Raw genomic sequence first — 20,321 nt, 5'->3', positions numbered from 1 at the left:
GTGACCATGCCCTGTGGGCATAACTTCTGCCTGCCCTGCATCAGGTTGTCCTGGAAGGGCACACAGAACACTTTCCCCTGCCCTTCTTGCCAGCTTGACTGTCCGAAAAGGAAATTCTCAAGCAATCTCCAGCTGGGTAGCTTGACTAAGATCGCTAAGCTATTCCCCACTAGAAGAAGCAAGAGGAAAACACTAGAAGGGAAGCTCATGTGTAAGAAGCACAAAGAAGCCATGGCCTTCTTCTGTGAGAAGGACCTGGTGGTTTTATGTCGCCAGTGCTGCTCCACTAATCACCAGCATCACCGGGTTTGGCCCATAGAGAAGGCTGCGTGCTTGCATAGGAAACAACTAGCATATTCCATGGAGCTATACAAAGACAGGATGGAGCGAGTGAAGAAAGTGCTAGCTTTGCAGGTGAGCAGACCCCTGGAACTGAAGAGAAAGGTAGAGCGAAGGAGGAAAGATATACACTTTGAATTTGAACATCTTAGGTTGTTTCTTGAAAACCGACAGGAGGCTCTTCTTAAGCAATTACAAGAAGAAGAAATAGTTAATTTAGCGAAACTAAAGGAAAGCCTCGCCAAAACTTCAGAGCACGCCTCCTCAGTGAGAAGTCTGTTGAAGGAAGTGGAGAGGAAGTATGGACAGTCAGAAATGGAATTGCTGACAGACCTTAAACATGTCTATGACAGCTATCGATGCTTGAAGAGCCCAGGAAACTTTTCATTCACCTTTGAAGACTTTGGAAACTGGCTTCCTCCACAATATTCAGGCCTCAACCCAATTGTCAAGTGCTTTCAAGCAGATGTGATTCTAGACCCTGAAACAGCACACTGCAGACTCAGCATCTCAGAAGATAGGAAAACTGTGCGATATGGACTCAGACAGAAGTTGCCTCCCCTAGCAAGCAGATTTTTTCTCTGCCCAGCTGTTCTGGGCTCTAGGGCATATAATTCTGGAAGGCAGTACTGGGAGGTAGATGTGAAAGACAAGAGTGATTGGATTGTGGGTGTTTGTAAAGAGTCTCTTCCCAGGAGGAAAAAGAATCAGAAACAACAACTCTTAAAACAGGATGGAATATGGGCAGTAGGACGGTGTAGCGGGTGTATTGAGTCAAATTATATTGCCTTGGGTCCTAAAAGAATCTCTCTCTTGCCAAAAGTAACTCCTAGTAAGATTGGCGTGTTTTTAGACATTGAAATGGGTGAGGTTTCCTTTTACAATTTGGATGATAGATCTCTTCTCCATACTTACAATAATGATCATTTTAATGAAGCACTTTTGCCTTATTTCTACATTGGAACTGATAGTAAACCCCTTAAAATCTGTACTGTAACAGATTCTGAGTGAATTATTGGAAGATTAGAAGACTCTTTTTCTGTTATTTGACATATCGGAGCCAGTTCATGTAATCAACAATTGACATGACATCTGTAAGCCCAGCTGGGATTCAAGAGACCCTATCCAATAACCAGCAAAAGGGGAGGAAAAAATAAGGGCTGAAAAAATGACTCAAGTGCACGGCCTCAAGTGAATCTATTTTATAGATAACTAAGGAACACTAGCTTCCAATAAAATATTGGGGATTTTTTTTTTTTGTTCTCAATGTTTATGTATTTTCTCTTTTGAAAAAAAATTAAACCTTGAGATGGGTACAATGGCTTCCACTTCTAATCTCGCACTCCAGAGGCTGAAGCAAGATCCTGGGTTTAAGGCTAAGCTGAGCTATATAGTGAGAGCCATCTCAAACAAGAAAAAGTAGGGGAGGAGCGCCAGGCACAGATGGCTCACACAAGTAATCCTAGCTACTCAGGAGGCTGAGATCTGAGGATCGCAGTTCAAAGGCAGCCTGGGCAGGAATGTTTGAGAGACTCTTATCTCCAATAAACCACCAGAAAATCAAAGTAGTGCTGTGGCTCAAGTGGCAGAGCGATCACCTTGAGCTGAAGAGCTGAAAGACAGCGCCCAGGCCCAGAGTTCAAGCCCCATACTAACCAAAAGAAAAAGTGGGGGAGGTATGACTCAATTACCTAGTGAGCCTAGGGCCCAGAATTCAAATCTCAGTGTCACAGAAAACAAAGGCTTGGGGGAATTACTTCAGAGGTTGGCTACTGCATAGCGAGACTGATCAGCACTGGGTTTAATCCAAAAAATAAATAAATATTCCTCCATCAATCTGTAGTTATGTTGCTTTTTTTCTTCCTTCAGTCATGGGGCTTGAGCTCTGGGCCTGGGTGCTGCCCCTAAGCTCACAGTCTCCTGCCCAGGCTAGCTTTGAACGTCCATCCTCAGATCTCAGCCTTGCAGTCCTCCTTGAGTGATGCTTCTACAACAGCCTTAGTTATTTTTTTATGGGGTCTCATGGAGTTTTCTCCCCAAAGTTGGCAGTGAATTCCCAATCTTGGTCTCTTGAGTAACAAAGATTATAGGTATGAGCTGCTGGACATTGGACTTTGTGCCATGATTGTCAGATCTCAGCCCCCCTGAGTAGCTAGGATTGCTGGCATGAGCAATCAGTACCCAATACCCAATTCCTAAGTGTTTGTGTGCCAGTCTTGTGGCTTGAACTCAAGGGCCTAGGCGTTGTCCCTCATCTTTTGTGTTCAAGGTTAGCATTCTACCACTTGAGCCACAGCTCCACTTCCAGCTTTCATTGTCCCCTTTTGGGGGGGGCAGGAGGTACATTAATTGTAGATAAATGTCTAGCAGGACTTTCCTGCTAGGGCTCGCTTCAACCATAATCCTCAAATCTCCATCTCCTGAGACTACAAGTATGAACCACGGACACCAGGCTTAATTCATTACTTTTAACCATATTGTTGTCTGGACGGGTAGAGCTAAATTATTTGGGAAGATGGCTGTTAACGGAAGAGTTGGGCTAACATGCAAGAATTGCTGCATGAGTATGGTCCAGTAAAGAGTCTGCATATATGAAGACAGAACAAAATCTGTTGTAACTGTTTTGGACAAGGAGATGAGTGAGAGGGAGATCAATGATGGATGGAATATGTATATGGAATACATTGTGTAAGTATGTATACTTATGGTAAAAGTGTATGCTAATAGAAGAAATTAAATCAGAAAAATGTGACTCACCCTTCCAGGTTCCAATTTTTTCTCTTCTGCCTACCCCACCTGCTGTGGGTCACACCCAGGGCATTGCAAGTCCTAGCTTGGCAAGCCTACATCCCCAGCCACTGTTTGCTACGGGGCTTGGTGGGGTCATGTGGGTTGAACTTGGAGCCTGTGTACTGCCCCTGAGCTCACTGTATTTTATTCCTCTGTCTCCTTAAAAACAATTTCAACAGATTTCATTCCCAATTTTTTTTTTGGGGGGGGGGCAGTCTTGAGGCTTGAACTTAGGACAAGGCACTGTCCCTGAGGTTCTTTGGCTCAAAGTTAGTGTTCTACTATGTGAGCCACAGTGCCAAAGTTTATTACATATATTTTTATTAGCTTATATGCATTGCTTAAATACACCTGGGCATTTTTCATTTTTAATACATTTTTATTATAAAAATACAGAGGGGTTACAGTTAATAGGGTAATGAGTACATTTCCTATCAAGCATCGTTACATCCTCTTTTGTTTTTCCCCTACCATCCCTTCCCTCTCCAATTTTCCCCAAGTTGTAAAGTTTTCTTTTGGTTCCAGTAGTGGGACCTGAACTCAGGGCCTGGTCGCTGTCTCTCAGCTCTTCAGCTCAAGGCTAGCACTCTACCACTTAAGCCACAAAGCCACTTCTGGCTTTTTTCTTTTTGCTTATGTGGTGCTGAGGAATCGAACCCAGGGCCTCAGGCATGCAAGGCAAGCGCTCTACCACTGAGCCACCTTCCAAGGTCCGGATAAAAGGATTTTTGATGGTAAATTGGAGATAAGTCTTGTAGATTGGTCTGCCCATACTGGCTTCAAATCATCACCCTTGGATGGTGTCATCCCAAGTAGCTAGGACCTCAGGCAGAGCCCAGACTGGTGCCCTGCTTTCCTGGCTTGGTCTTCTTTTTCTAGGGAGCCTTTGATGGACCTTCATGTCTTTCTTCTCTCCTTGTTTACATAAACCAATGAACTCTTTAAAAAAAATTAAGTAGCTAAACAAAGATGTTCCAATTCCATTTGTCAGGTTGTGATTACAAAGCACCTTGCTCAATGTCACCCATCATTTTCCCCCTCACCCCTACCCTCCAGTGACATAGTTCAATGTACATAATATACAACATTACATAAGATACAGCATACAATGTGCAGAATATACAGCAAGCCAATTAGCTCTTGAGGAGCTCAGGTCAGTGCTGCCAGAAAGAGCAGCCTGTGTTCTGTGCACGGCTACAGTTCAAGAAGCCCCTTCACTGCGCTGGGAGCATGTGTGCTTGTGTCTGTGGCCAGCGGAACCGCAGTCTTTGCTATCTTTGAGGCACAGGTCACAGCAGCCACAAAAGGGGACAAAAGAGCTCCCATGACAGCAGCTGGAAAAGCCTTGCCTATAGGGAGCACCCCTCCCACCTTCCTTCCCTCCCTCCGTCCGTCCCTCCCCCCCTCCCACAATAGGCCCAATGTGATACCACTCCACAAGGGGCAAGAAGCCCCCAGAGGGGCTATTCTGGAGATTACAGGGTGGTTAAACTCAGCACCAACAGGGGCCCCATGGTTTGGACCTACCTTCTCCAAGCACTACCAATGCTTGTAGAATCAGCACCCCTCCTTTGTCATCATCTCACCCAACTGTGGGGCAGTACAGGAGCAGACAAGGGGTACCAAACATTCCAAGTGCTCTACATAGAACACCACACACACACACACACACACACACACTCACACTCACACACACAAACGGCTACCAGTCCAGTCCATCATTCCTCTAGTCAAAACTGATAGAAAGAAAGGATGGAGAAATACATCTCAAAGAGAAAAATGGCACAAGTACACCTGTAAACTTAGCAGTGAAAACATGAAGGCAGGATCGACATTTCAAATCATAAAAGGAAAGCTCTCCAAGCTCATAATCTAGAAAGGCACCAACCCTATCCACCAAGCTGGATTGTGTATGCTGGGTAATATTATGGCTTTCCCGCTTAAAGCAGGGTACCATCAAATCTTTGGAGGCAGATTCCTCATACACCCCCATGGACCACTGCCCTGAGCCTTTCACCTCTACTTGCCAAAAAAACCTTCCATTTTGAAGTCTCTCCTGGGTGTGGACCATTGCCTCAAAAGCAGGATCTGATTGTCCCACTAATGTCACAGTCTTTCTATCTTGGGAGACTTTCAGAACAGGGTGAGGGTTGAATGTCAAATCCACCCGAAATGTGCTCATCATCTTCTCCAGGCCAAAATAATGTGGAGGGAAAGGGTTATTCTCCATTAACTCATAGGAAAACACTCTGGGGGGGTGGATGTCTGTGTACCTCTCCTGAAGGCTCCTAACCCCTCTCAGCAAATCTACATCTGCTTGTAGAGTCTTCTCTTTCATTTCACTCAGTAGACTCTTCAGCATAGTGAGGTGCTCGAAGATCTCACTTGTGTTGGCCAGCAGCTGGGTTTCGATCCTTTTCTCGTCATAATATAGACGGCTGATGTTCACCGAGCACTGGCTGCTCATAAAGTGTTGAAAATGTCTAAACTCCGATTGCAATTCCTCCTTCCACTTTTGTATCTTAGGAATCAGCTGAATGGACTTGGAAATTTGCCATTGGTACTCTGTCTTGGCGTCTCTCGCCTGCCGTTTCAGGTGCTTCTTGTAGTCGCTCAGCTTCTCCTTCTGAGCTGCTGCGGCCTCACTGATGGGCATGAGGTGGTGCTGGTGGTGATCAGAAGAGGCGCTGCACTGGGCGCACAACAGCTGCAGGTCATCATCACAGAACAAGCCCAGGACCTCACCGTGCTGCTCACACAGCTTCCTCTTGCTCTGAGAACCTGCCAGCTGCATGACAATGTCAACCAGGTGGCTTAGCTGCGTGTTGCTATGGAGGACATCGTTGGGACAATAGTGGAGGCAGGTGGGACAGGGGAAGGTGTCTTGGAGACCTTCCCAACACTGGAGGATGCAGGAGTGACAGAAGTTGTGTCCGCATTCAGTGGTCACCGGGTCACTCAGGTAAGCCAGGCAGATGGGGCAGGTGGCCTGTGCTTGGAGCTCAGCCAAGGAGGCTGGGCAGGCCATGGTTAGGAAGGAGCTGGTGGAGACTCAGTACGTCCTCTAGGAGCTCAAATGAGGCTGTGACCCTGCACAAGGCGGTGGCTGCCTCCTTCCTTCAGCTCTGCAAGCAACTGCTGGGGAGGGATGGTCCCCAGACATGATCTTGAGGTCAACTCATGTTTGGCTATGACATGTTTCCTAGGAAGCAGAAAATGTGAAGAATCAATGCAAATGAACAAGCATGTAAGCAGTTCAACTGTGATTATGATTCTGATCAGATTTCTGCAACAGAAACAGAAAAAAACTAATGTAGGACAAAGCACTGAGGAGCATATATATCATTCAGAAATGCATATCTTGAATGGGCTGTGAATGTGGCTCAAGTGGTAGAGTACTTGCCTAGCGCGCATGAAGTCCTGGGTTCAATTCCTCAGTACCACATAAACAAAAAGAGCCAGAAGTGGTACTGTGGCCCAAGTGTAGAGGGCAAGGGTTGAGCAAAATTAGCTCAAGGACAGTGCCCAGGCCCTAGGTTTAAGTGCCAGGACTGCCCCCCCACCAAAAAAAAAATCAGATATTGGACCCACACTTGTGTGGCTCAATATGTAACCAGCCTAGACAGGAGAAAGTCTGTGACAAAACAAAAGCCAAAACTGGAGCTCTGGCTCTAAAGAAGCCTAGAGACAGGGCCCAGAACCCACACAAAATTATATATTACATACACACATTAATATTATTATTATTATTTGCCAGTCCTGCGGCTTGAACTTAGGGCCTCGGTCTGTCCCTGAGCTTCTTTTGCTCAAGACTAGCACTCTACCACTTGAGCCACCGTGCCAATTCCAGTTCTTTCTGTTTAGGTGGTACTGAGGAATCCAATCCTGTGTTTCATACATGCTAGGCAAGCACTCTATCAATAAACCAAATTCACAGTCCCTACACTCTTTTTCCTGGTTGATACTCGTATCTGAAAATAATAATAACCACAGGGGCTGGGAAGGTGGCTCTGTGGTTGAGTGTTTGCCTTGCATGCATGGGGCCCCTGGGTTTGATTCCTCAGCACCACATAAGCAGAAAATGTGGAAAGTGGCACTGTGGCTCAAATGGTACAGTGCTAGCCTTTAGCTGAAGAGTTGAGGGACAGTGCTCAGGCCCAGAGTTCAGGCCTCATGACCTACAAAAGAAAAAAGAAAAACAAAAAAGCTAGGCACTGGTGGCTGAGGCCTATAATCCTAGCTACTCAGGAGACAGAGATCTGAGGATTGCAGATCCAGGGCAGTCTCTGAGACTCTTTTCTCCAATAAACCACCAGAAAACTGGAAGTGTCTCTATGGCACAAGTGGTAGAGTGCTAGCCTTAAGCTGAAGAGCTGAGGGACAGTGCCCAGGCACAGAGTTCAAGCCCCATGACCAACCAATAAGTCAATCAATAATAACAATAAGGTAACATTTCCAGCCAACTTGAGCAAGAAAGTCCTTGAGATTTTTATGTCCAATTAACCTCCAAAAAGCTGGAAATAATACAGCTCTTCGCCTTGGGCATAAAAACTCAGGGACAGCCCCCAGCAAATATTAAGTTGCTAGATAAGTCAATTACTCTCATTTGCTCTGACCCAATCACTATGTATTGAAATATGCATAATTCCATGTGAAGTAAAAATAGTAACTTTGGGGGGTTTTGTTTGTTTCTGCCAATCCTGGGCTTGAACTCAGGGCCTGGGCACTGTCCTTGAGCTTCTTTTGCTCAAGGCTTGCACTCTACCACTTGAGCCAAAGGCACTTTCAGTTTTATGGTGGTTTATTGGAGATAAGAGTCCCACAGACTTTTCTAGCCTCAGGGCCACTTCCAGCTTTTTCTGTTTTTGTGGTGCTGAGGAGTCAAACCCAGGCCTTCATGCAGGCTAGGCAAGCACTCTAGCACTAAGCCACATTCCCAGCCCCCAAATAGTCATTTTTATAAGTAATCAAAGTTGAGTTCAGGTAACATCTGCAGTGGTTCCCCTGGGTTAAGAACAGTGCTGGCCACACCCACCTAGTGCCCCCTTCCTGCTTACCTGGAGTGGGAGCTCACTCAGAGGCTCTAGCAGGACAGACTCCCAGAATGGACCTCAACTGCAGCCTTGCACAGACTGGCAGCTGACTGGTGGGCCCTAGCTTATATAAACCTGGATGGGAGGGTGGGTATGGAGGCCACGCCCACACCAGGGTGGTGTCTTCTCCCTGGGGCAGGGTGGGCCACAGGGAGAGAAGGACAGGTCAGGGAGGAACATCCACTGTTGGGATTTGACTAGGTGAATAGTGTGCATTGTGGATTAGCATGATGTTTATACTTTTGTAAGTCTTGAATAAGCCTTTTTTTTTTTTTTGGTGGGTCATGTGTCCTGACCTCTGATCCTGGACCCAGTCCCTCAGCTCTTCAGCTCAAGACTAGTGTTCTAGCACTTAGTCACAGTGCCACTTCCAGCTTTTTCTGCTTTTGTGGTGCTGAGGAATCGAACCCAGGGCCTCATGCAATCAAGGCAAACGCTCTACCACTGAGCCACCTTCCCAGTCCCTTGATTAATCCTTTGACTTTAATTCCATCTTTGCTGGGTCTGCTAAGATTTGACTTGACTCTAACCTCACCATGGCTGAGTATCTCTGCTTCCCACCAGCTTTGTCCCCTTTGCAGAGTGCGGTTTTCAACACTGTCCCCAAGGCACCAAGTGGCAGGCATCCAGGGGAAGCCAGTTCCTCAGAGCAGGTGCCTGATGGTACAGCCTGACCACCCACTACCGACTGTCCTACTTCCCTGCCCCGGGGAGCCTCAGAGGTTGCCCCTCATTCCCCTCAGGCAGTCTTTTTTCTTGTTGCTGCTGTTCTTGGAGCTCAAACTCAGGGCCTGTGTGCTGTCCTTGAGCTTCTTTTTCTCAAAGGCTAGTGCTCTACCACTTGAGCCAGCTCCACTGCTGGCTCTGTTGGTAGTTTGTTTTTTCGGGGCTGGTGGGGGGTCTGGTCGTGGAGCCTGAACTCTGAGTCTGGGCACTATCCCTCAGCTCTTCAGCTCAAGGCTAGCGCTCTACCACTAGAGCCACAGCGTCACTTCCAGCTTCTTTTTGGTTATGTGGTGCTGAGGAATAGAACCCAGGACCTCAGGCATGCAAGGCAAGAGCTCTACCACTGAGCCATCTTTCAGCCCTGTTGGTAGTTTCTTGAAGAGGCTCAAGGATGTTCCTGCCCAAGCTGACTTGGAACAGAGCACCTCAGATCTCAGCCTCCAGAGCCTCTCAGCCTCCACTAGCGTGAGCCACCAACACCAGGGGCAGCCCTCAAATGTTAAAAAGAAAAAAGAAAGCAAAAGCCAAGTATGGTGACTTACATCCATAATTCTAGCTACTCAGTAGGCTGAGATCTGAGGATCTCAGGTCAAGCCAGCCCGGGCAGGAAAGTCTGAGAGTGTTATCTCCAATAGCTACCCCAAAACAGGAAATAGAGCTGTGGCTCAAGTGGTGGAGTGGGAGCCTTGAACAAAAAAGCTTAGGAATAGCACCCAGGCCTGATTTCAAACCCCAGGACTGGTACACACAATCAGCTGGAGCCAGGCATGGTGGCACACACCATGTACTTGTTTGGCAGTGGCAGAACCACATTTGTAGGCAATCTTAGTGAGCTGGTCTATATAGTGAAGCCTTATCTCAAAAAAAAAAAAAAAAAAAAAAAGACAAAAGAAAAGCCAGGCACTGGTGGCTACTAACCACCAAAAAGTGGTTAGTAAAGGTATAGCTCAAGTAGATCACCAGCATAGAGAAAGCTAATGCCCCAACTCTGAGTTCTAGCACAAGTACTAGCATAAAAAAGAAGGAAGAAGGGCTGAGAAGGTGGTTCAGTGGTAGAGCGCTTGCCTTGCATGCATGAGGCCCTGGGTTCAATTCCTCAGCACCACATAAAAAGAAAAAGCTGGAAGTGGCGCTGTGGCTCAGGTAGAGCGCTAGCCTTGAGCGGAAGAGCTGAGGGACAGCGCCCAGGCCCAGAGGTCAGGCCCCACAACTGGCAAAAAAAAAAAAAAAAAGAAGGAAGAAGAAGAAGGAAAGAGGAGGAGGAGGAGGAGGCGGCGGCAGCAGCAGCAGCTGGATGCCAGTGGCTCAGGCCTGTAATCCTAGCTACTTAGAAGGCTGAGAGCTGAGGATCATGATTCAAAGTTCCCCGGGGCACGAAAGTCCCTGAGACTCTTATCTCCATCAAAGTTGAAACCACATAACTGACCAAAAGAAGAAAAAAACTGGGTGCTGATAATCAACAAATGAAATCTTAGCTACTCAGGATGCAGAAACCGGAGGATCACCACTTCAATCAGCTGGAGCAGGAAGATCTCTGGGCCTGGGCGCTGTCCCTCAGCTCTTCCGCTCAAGGCCAGCGTTCTACCACTTGAGCCACTGCACCACTTCAGGTTTTCTGATGGCTAATTGGAGATAGGAGTCTCACTGAATTTACTGCCCAGGCTGCTTTGAACCAGAAAAGGTATGAGATTGTGTAGCTCAATAGCGTACACTAGCTAACATACACAAAGAAACAAAGAAAGTCCTGGTTTTTATCCCCAGCCCCACAGGAATGAAAAAACCCAGATCAGAAGCCCTTCATCTTTGGGCTGGGAATGTGGCTTAGTGGTAGAGTGCTTGCCTAGCAGGCACAAAGCCCTGGGTTCAATTCCTCAGTACCACATAAACAGAAAAGGCCAGAAGGGGCATCGTAGTTCAAGGGATAGAGTGCTAGCTTTGAGCAAAAGAAACTCATGGACAATACCCTGAGTTCAAGCCCTGAGTATGGCATAAACACACACACACACATACACACACACACACACACACACCACGTTCATGCTTAGCACTTTCCACTGATTCTTCCCTGATGGAGAAAATTATGGTCCCAGAAGCATGAGACTGAGGCAGATGACAACAATGAACTGTGTCTCTTTATTAGCCTCATCAGTTGTACAAGGGATCCGGGGTGCTCTGTGACACGTTTATACATTTATAATATATCCCAATCAACCTCACCCCCTGACCACCACCTCTTATCCCAGAAGAGCTTCTTAAATAATTATCATGGCAGTCAAAAATACACAGATGTAAATTTCATTTATACACAGAAGGATGAATTATTACAACTCTGAAATCACTGAGTAACATAGTAGGAAAGACCAATTCTGTCCTCAATCCTCTATCTCCAATCTTGGGATTAATTTTATCCTAGGGGGGAGAGGGAGGAGTTGGGGAGGTGGGGAGCAAAGGGATGGTAGGGGAAAAACAAAGGAGGTAACAATGTTCAATAGGAAATGTACTCATTACCCTACTCACGTAACTATAACCCTTCTGTATTATATATGTATATGTATAAAATACACACACATATATATATACATATATAAAATACAGAGCGGTTTTATAGATAGTGGTGCCACGGGGTACTTGTGGTAGAGCACTTGCCTCCAGCTGAAGAGCTGAGGGATAGCACCCAGGCCCAGAGTTCAAGCCCCATGACAAAAAAATTAAAAAAAATTTTAAAGAAATCAAAGGCTCTAGAAATATGATGAAATTGACTGTCTAAACTAGCCTTATCTGGTTTTTCATTATGTAGATAGTGGCACAATTTTTAGAGGTTCAGGATCTACTCCAGGACAGAAAAAAGAGCAGATGGGATTAGTAAAGGAATCACTAAAACTATAGAGAAGAGACTTATCAGTCATATTGTAAAAGAAAACCTCACCTAATTCATAGTCCAAAAAAATGCCAACCTTACTGGGTCTGACTCTTGTCATGATGTGGGTTTTCCTGGGACCAAATGCTACATAGCCCTCCTCCTCGGTACCTATCCCCACTGCCCAGACACCCTTGTGAACTGCAGTGTGATTGCTCCAGTTCCTAGGAAGGCGGTTTTGGCACACACCCAAGGTCCACCTGGCTTTGTTTCCCACCTCCACCTCCCAGTAATGGCGGCCAGAAACAAATTTCTCTAAACCCAGAACAGCAGCACAGAGCTCCCTGGAGCTGTTCTCTCTTCCTTGGGAATACCACACCATTTTTCTGTCCTCAGAAACAACAAGGTAGGGGTGAGCCGTGTTGGGATCGAAAGACACCTGGATGTGAAACTTCTTGATAATCGGATCCAAACTAGAGTACTGTGGAGGGAGCCCGAAAGCATATTCCTTTAACTGGAAAGAGACGAGCTCAGGACTTTTCCTATGGTGCAACCTGTCGTGGAGACTCTTCACATCTGCCAGCAGCTCCAGGTCGGAACTTGCTTGCTTGTCCTTGACTTCTTTCAGTAGATGCAACAGAGTGGAAGCCTGGCTGGAAAGCGTTACCAGATGTTTCTGAAGCTCTGTTAAAGTGCTTGACTCTTCCTCCCGCATCTGCTTAAGGAGAGCCTCTTGCTGAACCTGGAAAGACCACCTGACTTGCTCAAACTCGGAATTGATTTCATCCCTGCGGAGCTCCACCTGGGCTCTCAGCTCCTTGGATCTCGTGCCTTGCAGGGCGACCACCTTGTCTGCGCGCTCTGCATCGCTCTGCAAGTTACTCAAGGACTCTTTTACCAGCCCCCGGTGATAAGAGGCAATTGTCTTCACAGAGCAAACGTAGTGTGATTGGTGTTCTGCCGAGAAACTGCACAGCGGACATAACACCTGCATGTCCCTCGAACAGAAAAAGGTCAAGAACTGGTTGTGCTTCTGGCACATGGGGCGCTCCTCCAGCCTCTGCTGCCTCTTGCTCCTTCGGACCTGGAGTTGCTTGGCAATTTCAGCCAAATTCCGGAGCTGGGGGTTCCTCTTGAAGTGGATGCGGGCAAAGTGAAATCGGCACACCGGGCAGGGAAAGTCGTCAGCAGATCCACTCTGGAGATCCTTCCAGCACATATGCAGGCAGTCAAAGCAGAAGTTGTGCCCACAGTCGATGGTCACGGGGTCTTTGAAGTAATCCAGACAAATGGGGCAGCAGCTTTCCTCCTGCAAATGTGCCAGCCCGGACCTAACCTCCATGGGGCAGCCAGGGATGGGGGTGGCTGGTCTCCTGGAGCTCCACAGCCAGGGAGAAGCGGCTGTCACTAGCCTGGCATGTCCTGAAGGATTCAAGCCTTGTCACCCCGAGCTCATCTGAACTTAAGGGCGATGAGGGTCTTCAGCAAAGCAGTGAGTCACACATCTCCTCAAGCCTGTGAATGAGGAAAGACTTGTTGTGTCACAAACTCCTAGACTCAAAACAACAATATTACAGTGGGTTCAGAAGAATCATCAGTCAAAGCCACTGGGTAAAAATAAGCTTGTGGGGCTGTGAAGGTGGCTCAGTGGTAGAGTGCTTGCCTTGCTTGCATGAGGCCTTGGGTTCAATTCCTCAACACCACATAAGCAGAAAAAGCCAAAAGTGGCGCCGTGGCTCAAGTGGTAGAGTACTAGCATTGAGCTGAAGAGCTGAGGGACAGTGTCCAGGCCCCAAACCTGGCAAAAAAAAAAAAAAAAAAGCTTATAAGAAGCGGGGCAATGTTGGCTCTATGCCCATAATCCTAGCTATTCAAGTGGCTGAGATGTGAGCACTGAGGTTACAAGCCGACCCAAGAAGGAAAGTCTATGAGACTCATATCTCCAAATAATACCATAAAGCTCAGAATCGAGTTGTGGCCAAGTGGTATAGCACCAGTCTTGGGGGGGGGGGGGGGGAACAAAAACCTAAAGGACTTCCTTGCACAGGCTGGCTTCGAAACTGGGTATGTGGATCCTCAGATCTCAGACTTCCAAGTACCCAGGATTTACTGGATGAGCCCACAGCACCCAGCTAAAAGTGAGAAATCTCAAAAGCAGACCAGAATCCGTGGCCTCTATTTATATTTGCAATTTCAACTCTGTATGCATTTAGTTAAATTGATTTTTGGGTTGAGGGGATACACATGGACTCTCAGCTCAAGGAACATTTGGCTCCAGGTCACAACTCACCACTTGAAGAACTAAGCAGGTTCCCAGTCAAGCCCCTCAGTGATCTCTCTGCTTTGCCCTCTCCAGTTTTTGCCCTGAAATAAATCACAACAGCAAGTCACATTTTCTGTAGAGTCCTGAGACATTTAAGTGAGTCACGGAAACTATGTGTAAGTGAAGTGCTGGCGGTTCGTGCCTTGTAAGTCTCCAATGAACCACCCCAAACCTGGAAGTGGAGCTGTGGTTCAAGTGACAGACCACCAGCCTTGGGCAAAAAAGCTAAAGGACTGTGACCCAGCCCTGAGTTCAAGAACCAGTACTGTCATAAAAAAGATTTAAGCCAGGCACTGGTGGCTCATGTCTGTAATCCTAGCTGCTCAGGAGGCTGAGATCTGACCATCTTAGTTTAAAGCCAGCCAAGGTAGGAAAGTTCTTAAGACTCTTATCCCCCAAAAAGCTCAAAGAGCAACAGTGGCTCAAGTGACAGAATGCTAGCCGTGAGCAAAAATATCAGTGATAGCCTCAGGCCCTGAGTTCAAGCCCCAGGGCAAGCACAGAAAAAAAAGTTTTAATTTTGAAAGGATGACTGAAAATAGTTAGAACATATTCATAGACCAAGAAGCAGTCCCCTCACACCTATAATCCTAGTTACAAAGAAAGCTGAGATCTGAGGATCCCAGTTAAAAGGTAGCAAAGGCAGCAAAGTCCAAAATTCTTATCTCCAGTGAATCACTAAAAACCCCTGAAAGTAGAGTTGCAGCATTGGAGTTTTGAGTTCAAGCCCAGAACTGGTATACACGTGCACGTGTGTGCACACATGAATATACACACAAGCAAAACTACAAATTATTTTACATGCAAATTATGATGGAAACATGAAGAAATACATTGCTGTAAAAAAAAAAAAAAAAAGGTTACATGGCTGGGCACTGGTGGTTCATGTCTATAATCCTAGCTACTTAGGAGGTTAAGATCTGAGAATCACAGTTTGAAGCCAGACTGAGCAGAAAAGTCCGTGAGACTCTTTTTTTTTTTTCTGTCGGTTATGAGGCTGAACTCTGGGCCTGGGTGCTGTCCCTCAGCTCTTCAACTCAAGGTGAGCACTCTACTACTTGAGCTACAGCGCCACTTCCGGTTTTCTGGTGGTTTATTGGAGATAGGAGTCCCACGGTCACTCCTGCCCGGGCTGGCTCTGAACCGAGATCCTCAGATCTCAGCCTCCTGAGTAGCTAGGATTACAGGTGTGAGCCACCAGCGCCCGACTCCATGAGACTCTTAAATCCAATGAACAACTCAGAAAAAGCAATGTGGCTCAAGTGGCAGAGCATGATTAGCCTTGAGCACAAAGAGGCTCAGGGACAGTGCCCAGGCCCTGAGTTCAAGCTCCAGGACAGGGGAGAAAAAAGTTGCATCATTTAAAATAAAAAGTTAAGGGTTGGGAAGGTGGCTTAGTGGTAGAGTGCTTGCCTTGCATGCCTGAGGCCCTGGGTTCGATTCCTCAGCACCACATAAGCAAAAAGAAAAAAGATGGAAGTGGCGCTGTGGCTCAAGTGGTAGAGCGCTAGCCTTGAGCTGAAGAGCTGAGGGACAGTGCCCAGGCCCCAGAGTTCAGGCTCCACGACCGGAACCAAAATAAATAAATAAAATAAAATAAAAAAGAGTAGTCGCAAGGGACTCACACCTGTAATCCTAGCTACTCAGAGAGGGTGACAAAAAATGACTGGCTTTCAGCCATGAGCGAGAAAGCTGAGGAGGGTAAAGGGTAAGGCCCTGAGTTCAAGCCCAGAAATGCACAAAGCTAGTGCGCGTGCATGTGTGCGTATACATACATACACACACACAAAGTAAGAATTCCCATACAGATTTCAGGGCCCAACAGGCCTTCCCTTTCCCACATACTCAAACTCCCCTGGCCCATCTATCCGAATCAGGACATGAATGTCATGTCCACATACTAATGTCTGCCTGGTTCTAGACTCTCTTTGTTTTTGTTTTGGCAAGGAGGAGGGGAGATACCGGGGTTTGAGTTCAGGGCTTTACTTAGTCAATTGAATCCACTTGAGTTCCCCTCCTCTTTCTTAAATAACTTTTCAGTTAAGTTAAAAAAACAAAAACCACCAGGGCCCCCATAGACTCAGGCTGAGGCTGAGTTCAGATCATGATTGGATCTTCTCTGTATTAGCACTCATTAAGGCTGATCCTTTCACTTCACCCAGTGTCTCCACACCCAACACATTCCACCCATCCACCAAGTCTCCAACTCTGCAGATTTTCTAAACATAAACAGAGTCCGTCACTTCCTAAATTTCAACCTTGAAACAGCTTCACATTATCCCAAAGAAAAACAAGATTTACTGGACATCAGCAGTTGAACAAGAGTCTCATTTCCCGGCTCCACATACATAATCAAACTACAGACCCAACTTTGGCTTTTGCTTTTTGTTTCCTGGTGCTTGGTTAAAGTCCAGTGAGTGGAGCCTAAGGTGCCTGATCTGTTCTTCCCTCTTATTGCTCTTCTTGTGATGATGCATCGCACAGGCTGGAAGGACCTGGGTAACTTACTTTCTTTTTTTTTGCCAGTCCTAGGGCTTGAACTCAGGGCCCTGGGCGCTGTCCCTGAGCTGCTTTTGCTCAAGACTAGCACTCTACTACTAGAGTCATGGTGGCACGTGGGGCATCCGCAAGCACTCTACCACTGAGCCACCTTCCCAGCTGGAGCTGGGTAACTCTTAAGCTAATAGAAGAAACCTGGGGTAGACTCCGTGCTGTCCAGATGCAAGCTGTTGCTTGAGATGAGAAACGTAACCGGATTCACACCTGCTCAGTCGTGAGCCCTGAAGTACCAACTCCATCCAAGACAGCCTGGAGGGCCAGGGCAGGATCCCATCTACCGGGGTGGGGCTGGCCTAGCAGGATGATAGACCTCCCCAAGCTACTGTTCCTCCCACCACCAGCCCAGGGAGACCCCGGGGCCTCGTGCGGTGAACGACGCGCCAACCCCCTTAACTAAGCTGCCCCGGCCCGTCCCCAGATCCTTCCAGACGGCCCAGTCACAAAGACCACCATCTTGACCGCCACTGGGCGGAACCGGGGAGTCCTTTAGTTTTTCTCTTGGCGGTTGCCTTTCCCTCCTGTCTGGAAACTCGGTCTTGGACTGCACCCTGCTGGGGTCCCGGGGGCCATCGACGGCAGCAGTGCATCACCGCACCGGGCACGGTCCCCCAACAGCAGGACGGCTGGAAGTCCGCGGCCGGGGTGCTGGCAGCGTCGGGGTGCCCCGAAACCTCCTCCCTCGCCCTAGCGATCCGGGGGTGCGCAGTCCGCCGCCCCAAGGCTCGGCACCGAAGCCTCTGCTTAGGGCGACCCCAGCTCCAGGTCCCTCCGACGTCCTCCCGGCTTACCTGGCGCAGGTCGAGCAGCGGCCAGGCCTGCGAAGCAGCGGGCAGCACCGCTAGCGTACCTGGCAGGGGCGGGGCGGGGACTCAGGAGCCAGAACCGCGCGCGCGCCCACGGGACGCCAGGCTTCGGCTCGCGCGGTGATTGACAGGCTCTCGGAAGTGGGCGGGGCACACGCGCGCGCATGCCCCGTAAGCCTGGGTGCTGGAGAGCTTGGGAAGTCAGGCCTAGAAATGCTCTCGTGGCTCCTGTCTCTGGAGATGAGGAAGGACCTTGATTTGTTTGTTTGTTTGTTTGTTTTTTAACAGGTCCTGGGGCTTGTACTGAGGGCCTGGGCGCTGCCCCTGCGCTTCTTTTGCTCAAGGCTAGCACGCTACCACTTGAGCCACAGCACCACTTCTGGCTTTTTCTGCGTTTGTGGTGCTCAGCAATCGAACCCAGTGCTTCATGCACGCAAGCACTCTGATCACTAAGCCACGTTCCCAGCCCAGGACCTTGTTCTTACCTGATCATCAGAATCCTGTTGTCAGGGGCCAGGGGGAAAGCTCAGGGGTGGAACCTGTGCGTGAGATATTTACGCATCTATACATAAATTCGTATATATCTATCATTTATTGTTTATGAATAGTTGTACAAAGGTCTTTCAATTCACATGTCAGTCTGGAGTACAGTGCATCTGGATGGTCGACTCCCCGGTCAACGCACTACCCTCACCCTGCAGGGCTTACAGTGTGTGGCTCAGACCAGTCTCCTAATGGAAATTCTCCCTCCTTAGGCTGGCTCTCACATTCCTGCTGTTTTTTGTTTTTGTGTGTGTGTGTTTTTACTCCTATGAGTAACTTTTGAGAGTAATTGGTTGGAAAGGATATCTCTCTCTCTCTCTTCCCCCTCCCCCCTTCTTCTCCTCCTCCCCTTCCTCCCTCCTCTCCTCTCTTTGGTACTGGTCCTGGAGCTTGAACTCAAGGGCCTAAGTGCTGTCCCTGAGCTTTAGTGCTCAAGACTAGTGCTCTTCCACTTGAACCACACTCTACTTCCAGCTGTTTTGCTGGTTAATTGGAGAAGAGTCTCCTGGACTTCTCTTCCAGACTGCCTACTAACTGGGATCCTCACGTCTCAGCCTCCCGAGTAGTTAAGATTACAGTCACAAACCCATCTTACTCCTAAAAGACAATGAAATGGAGAGCTCCAAAGGGATCAAAGTCCAGGTCTTAGTGTCCACAGAGAAAGAGTAGAAACTAGAGTGGAGACAATTGAAATACAAGAGGACCGATTAGCTCTTTGAAATGCAAAATGAAGTTTGTAATTCCTAGAAAGGGAGAGGTAAAAATCTTTCACACTCTCAGGGCACAAGATGGCCCCCGGAAGATGCTGGGTAATGTAGTCTGTGAGATGGGCTGTTTTATCCAATCCTAACCAATTTAGGCTTACCCAAAATCTCCTTCCCAAGTGACATTTTAAGTTGATTTTATCAGAAAACTTGGGGGTAAATTCTTCAAGGCTACCAGGCACTGGAGGCTCATGCCTGTCATCCTAGCTACTCAGGAAGCTGAGATCTGAGGATCTTTGCAAGAAGACAGCCCAAGTAGAAAAGACCCCCAGAGACTCTTATTCCAATTAACCACTCAGGAACCAGAAGTGGCACTGTGACTCAAAGTGGTAGAGTGCTAGCCTTGAGCAAAAAAGAACTCAGGGGATAGCATCCAGGTGCTGAATTCAAGGACAACCTCAAAAAACAAAAACAAAAAAAAACATTCAAGGCTGAAATAATAGTACTGCTGTTTGTCTTAACTCCTGAATCACCAAAAACTTATTTTTACTATTTTCAGAATATATTATGAGTAGGAGAGAAGAATGGAGAAAAAATGGCTAATGAGTACAAAGGTGCACTTGGATAGAAGGAATGGCTTCTAATATTCAGTTCTACAGTAGGCTAACAACTATGATTGACCTCAATGGCTATTAAAGAGGATTATTATTGCTATGATCTTGAATGAGTTAGGTTCTCACCCTATAGCATAGACTGGACTAGAATTTTCTCTGAAAGCTCATGCTGGCTTCTAACTTCTATTCCACCCAGCACTCAGTGAGTACTGGTATTTCCTACTCGAAGAGAGGATTTTGCACATTCCCAGCACAAAGAAATAGTAAAAGTCTGATGCCTTGGTGGGAAATGCTTGTAATTCTAGCTGCTCAGGAAGCTGACATCAGAGAGAAATGAGGTTCAAAGCCAGACTGGGCAGTCAAATCTGAGTGACTTCTATTTCCAGTGAACCAGCTAAAAAGCCAGAGGTAGAGCTGTGGATCAAGGAATAGAGTGCTAGCCTTGAGCAAAAAAAAAAAAAAAAAAGCTCAGGGACAGCACCCAGGTAAGCCCCAGAACTCGTACAAAAAATAAATAAATAAGCTGAACACTAGTGGCTTACTCCTGTAATCCTAGCTACACACTAGGCTGAGTTATGAGGATCACTGCTCAAAGCTAGCTCAGTCAGAAAAGTCTGAGAGACTCTAATCTCCAATAAACCACTCAGAAAACTGGAAGTAGTACAGCTTTAGCCTTGAGCTGAAAAGCTCAGGGACAGCCCCCAGGCCCAGAGTTCAAGCCCTATGACTGACAAAATAAATAAATAAAATTAAATAAATAAAAGAATAAAAGAAATAAGAGCACAAAGACCTAAATTCAAGCCACAGCATACACCAGAAACAAGTGATAAATGATGGATTTGAGTGTTAGATTGATCTGATCATTACTCATTGAATACCGTATATGTGTTGAAATGTCTGTTAAAAAATATCCTTTGAATATAGACAATTAGTATTTATGGGTTGAAAACAAAATATACAGTGTTTTATG

At 47.1% G+C, this 20,321-nt stretch overlaps 2 protein-coding genes across 2 annotated transcripts; one reads left to right on the top strand and one right to left on the bottom strand.

Annotated features, from left to right (window-relative positions):
- Window positions 1–229: 229 nt before the first annotated feature.
- Window positions 230–1,795, top strand: LOC122127362 (tripartite motif-containing protein 60-like). The gene has a single exon (XM_042701993.1). The coding sequence runs from the start codon at window positions 232–234 to the stop codon at window positions 1,348–1,350; it is 1,119 nt and encodes a 372-aa protein (XP_042557927.1). The 5' UTR covers window positions 230–231; the 3' UTR covers window positions 1,351–1,795.
- Window positions 1,796–11,644: 9,849 nt separating this feature from the next.
- Trim60 (tripartite motif containing 60) lies at window positions 11,645–13,147 on the bottom strand. Its single transcript, XM_042700761.1, has one exon. The coding sequence runs from the start codon at window positions 13,145–13,147 to the stop codon at window positions 11,738–11,740; it is 1,410 nt and encodes a 469-aa protein (XP_042556695.1). The 3' UTR covers window positions 11,645–11,737.
- Between the last annotated feature and the right edge of the window lie 7,174 nt (window positions 13,148–20,321).

The sequence above is a fragment of the Dipodomys spectabilis genome, unplaced genomic scaffold (genome assembly GCF_019054845.1).
Source record: "Dipodomys spectabilis isolate Male_0828 unplaced genomic scaffold, ASM1905484v1 ptg000009l, whole genome shotgun sequence".
In the NCBI taxonomy this organism is placed as follows: Eukaryota; Metazoa; Chordata; class Mammalia; order Rodentia; family Heteromyidae; genus Dipodomys; species Dipodomys spectabilis.
The sequence above is the reverse complement of the archived record's forward strand: the minus strand, read 5'-3'. Positions and strand labels throughout refer to the sequence as shown.

Bases quoted from the DNA above. Each gene is read 5' to 3' on its own strand.
- Trim60 (XM_042700761.1), bottom strand. From the start codon at position 13,147: ATGGAGGTTAGGTCCGGGCTGGCACATTTGCAGGAGGAAAGCTGCTGC.
- LOC122127362 (XM_042701993.1), top strand. From the start codon at position 232: ATGGCCTTCTTCTGTGAGAAGGACCTGGTGGTTTTATGTCGCCAGTGC.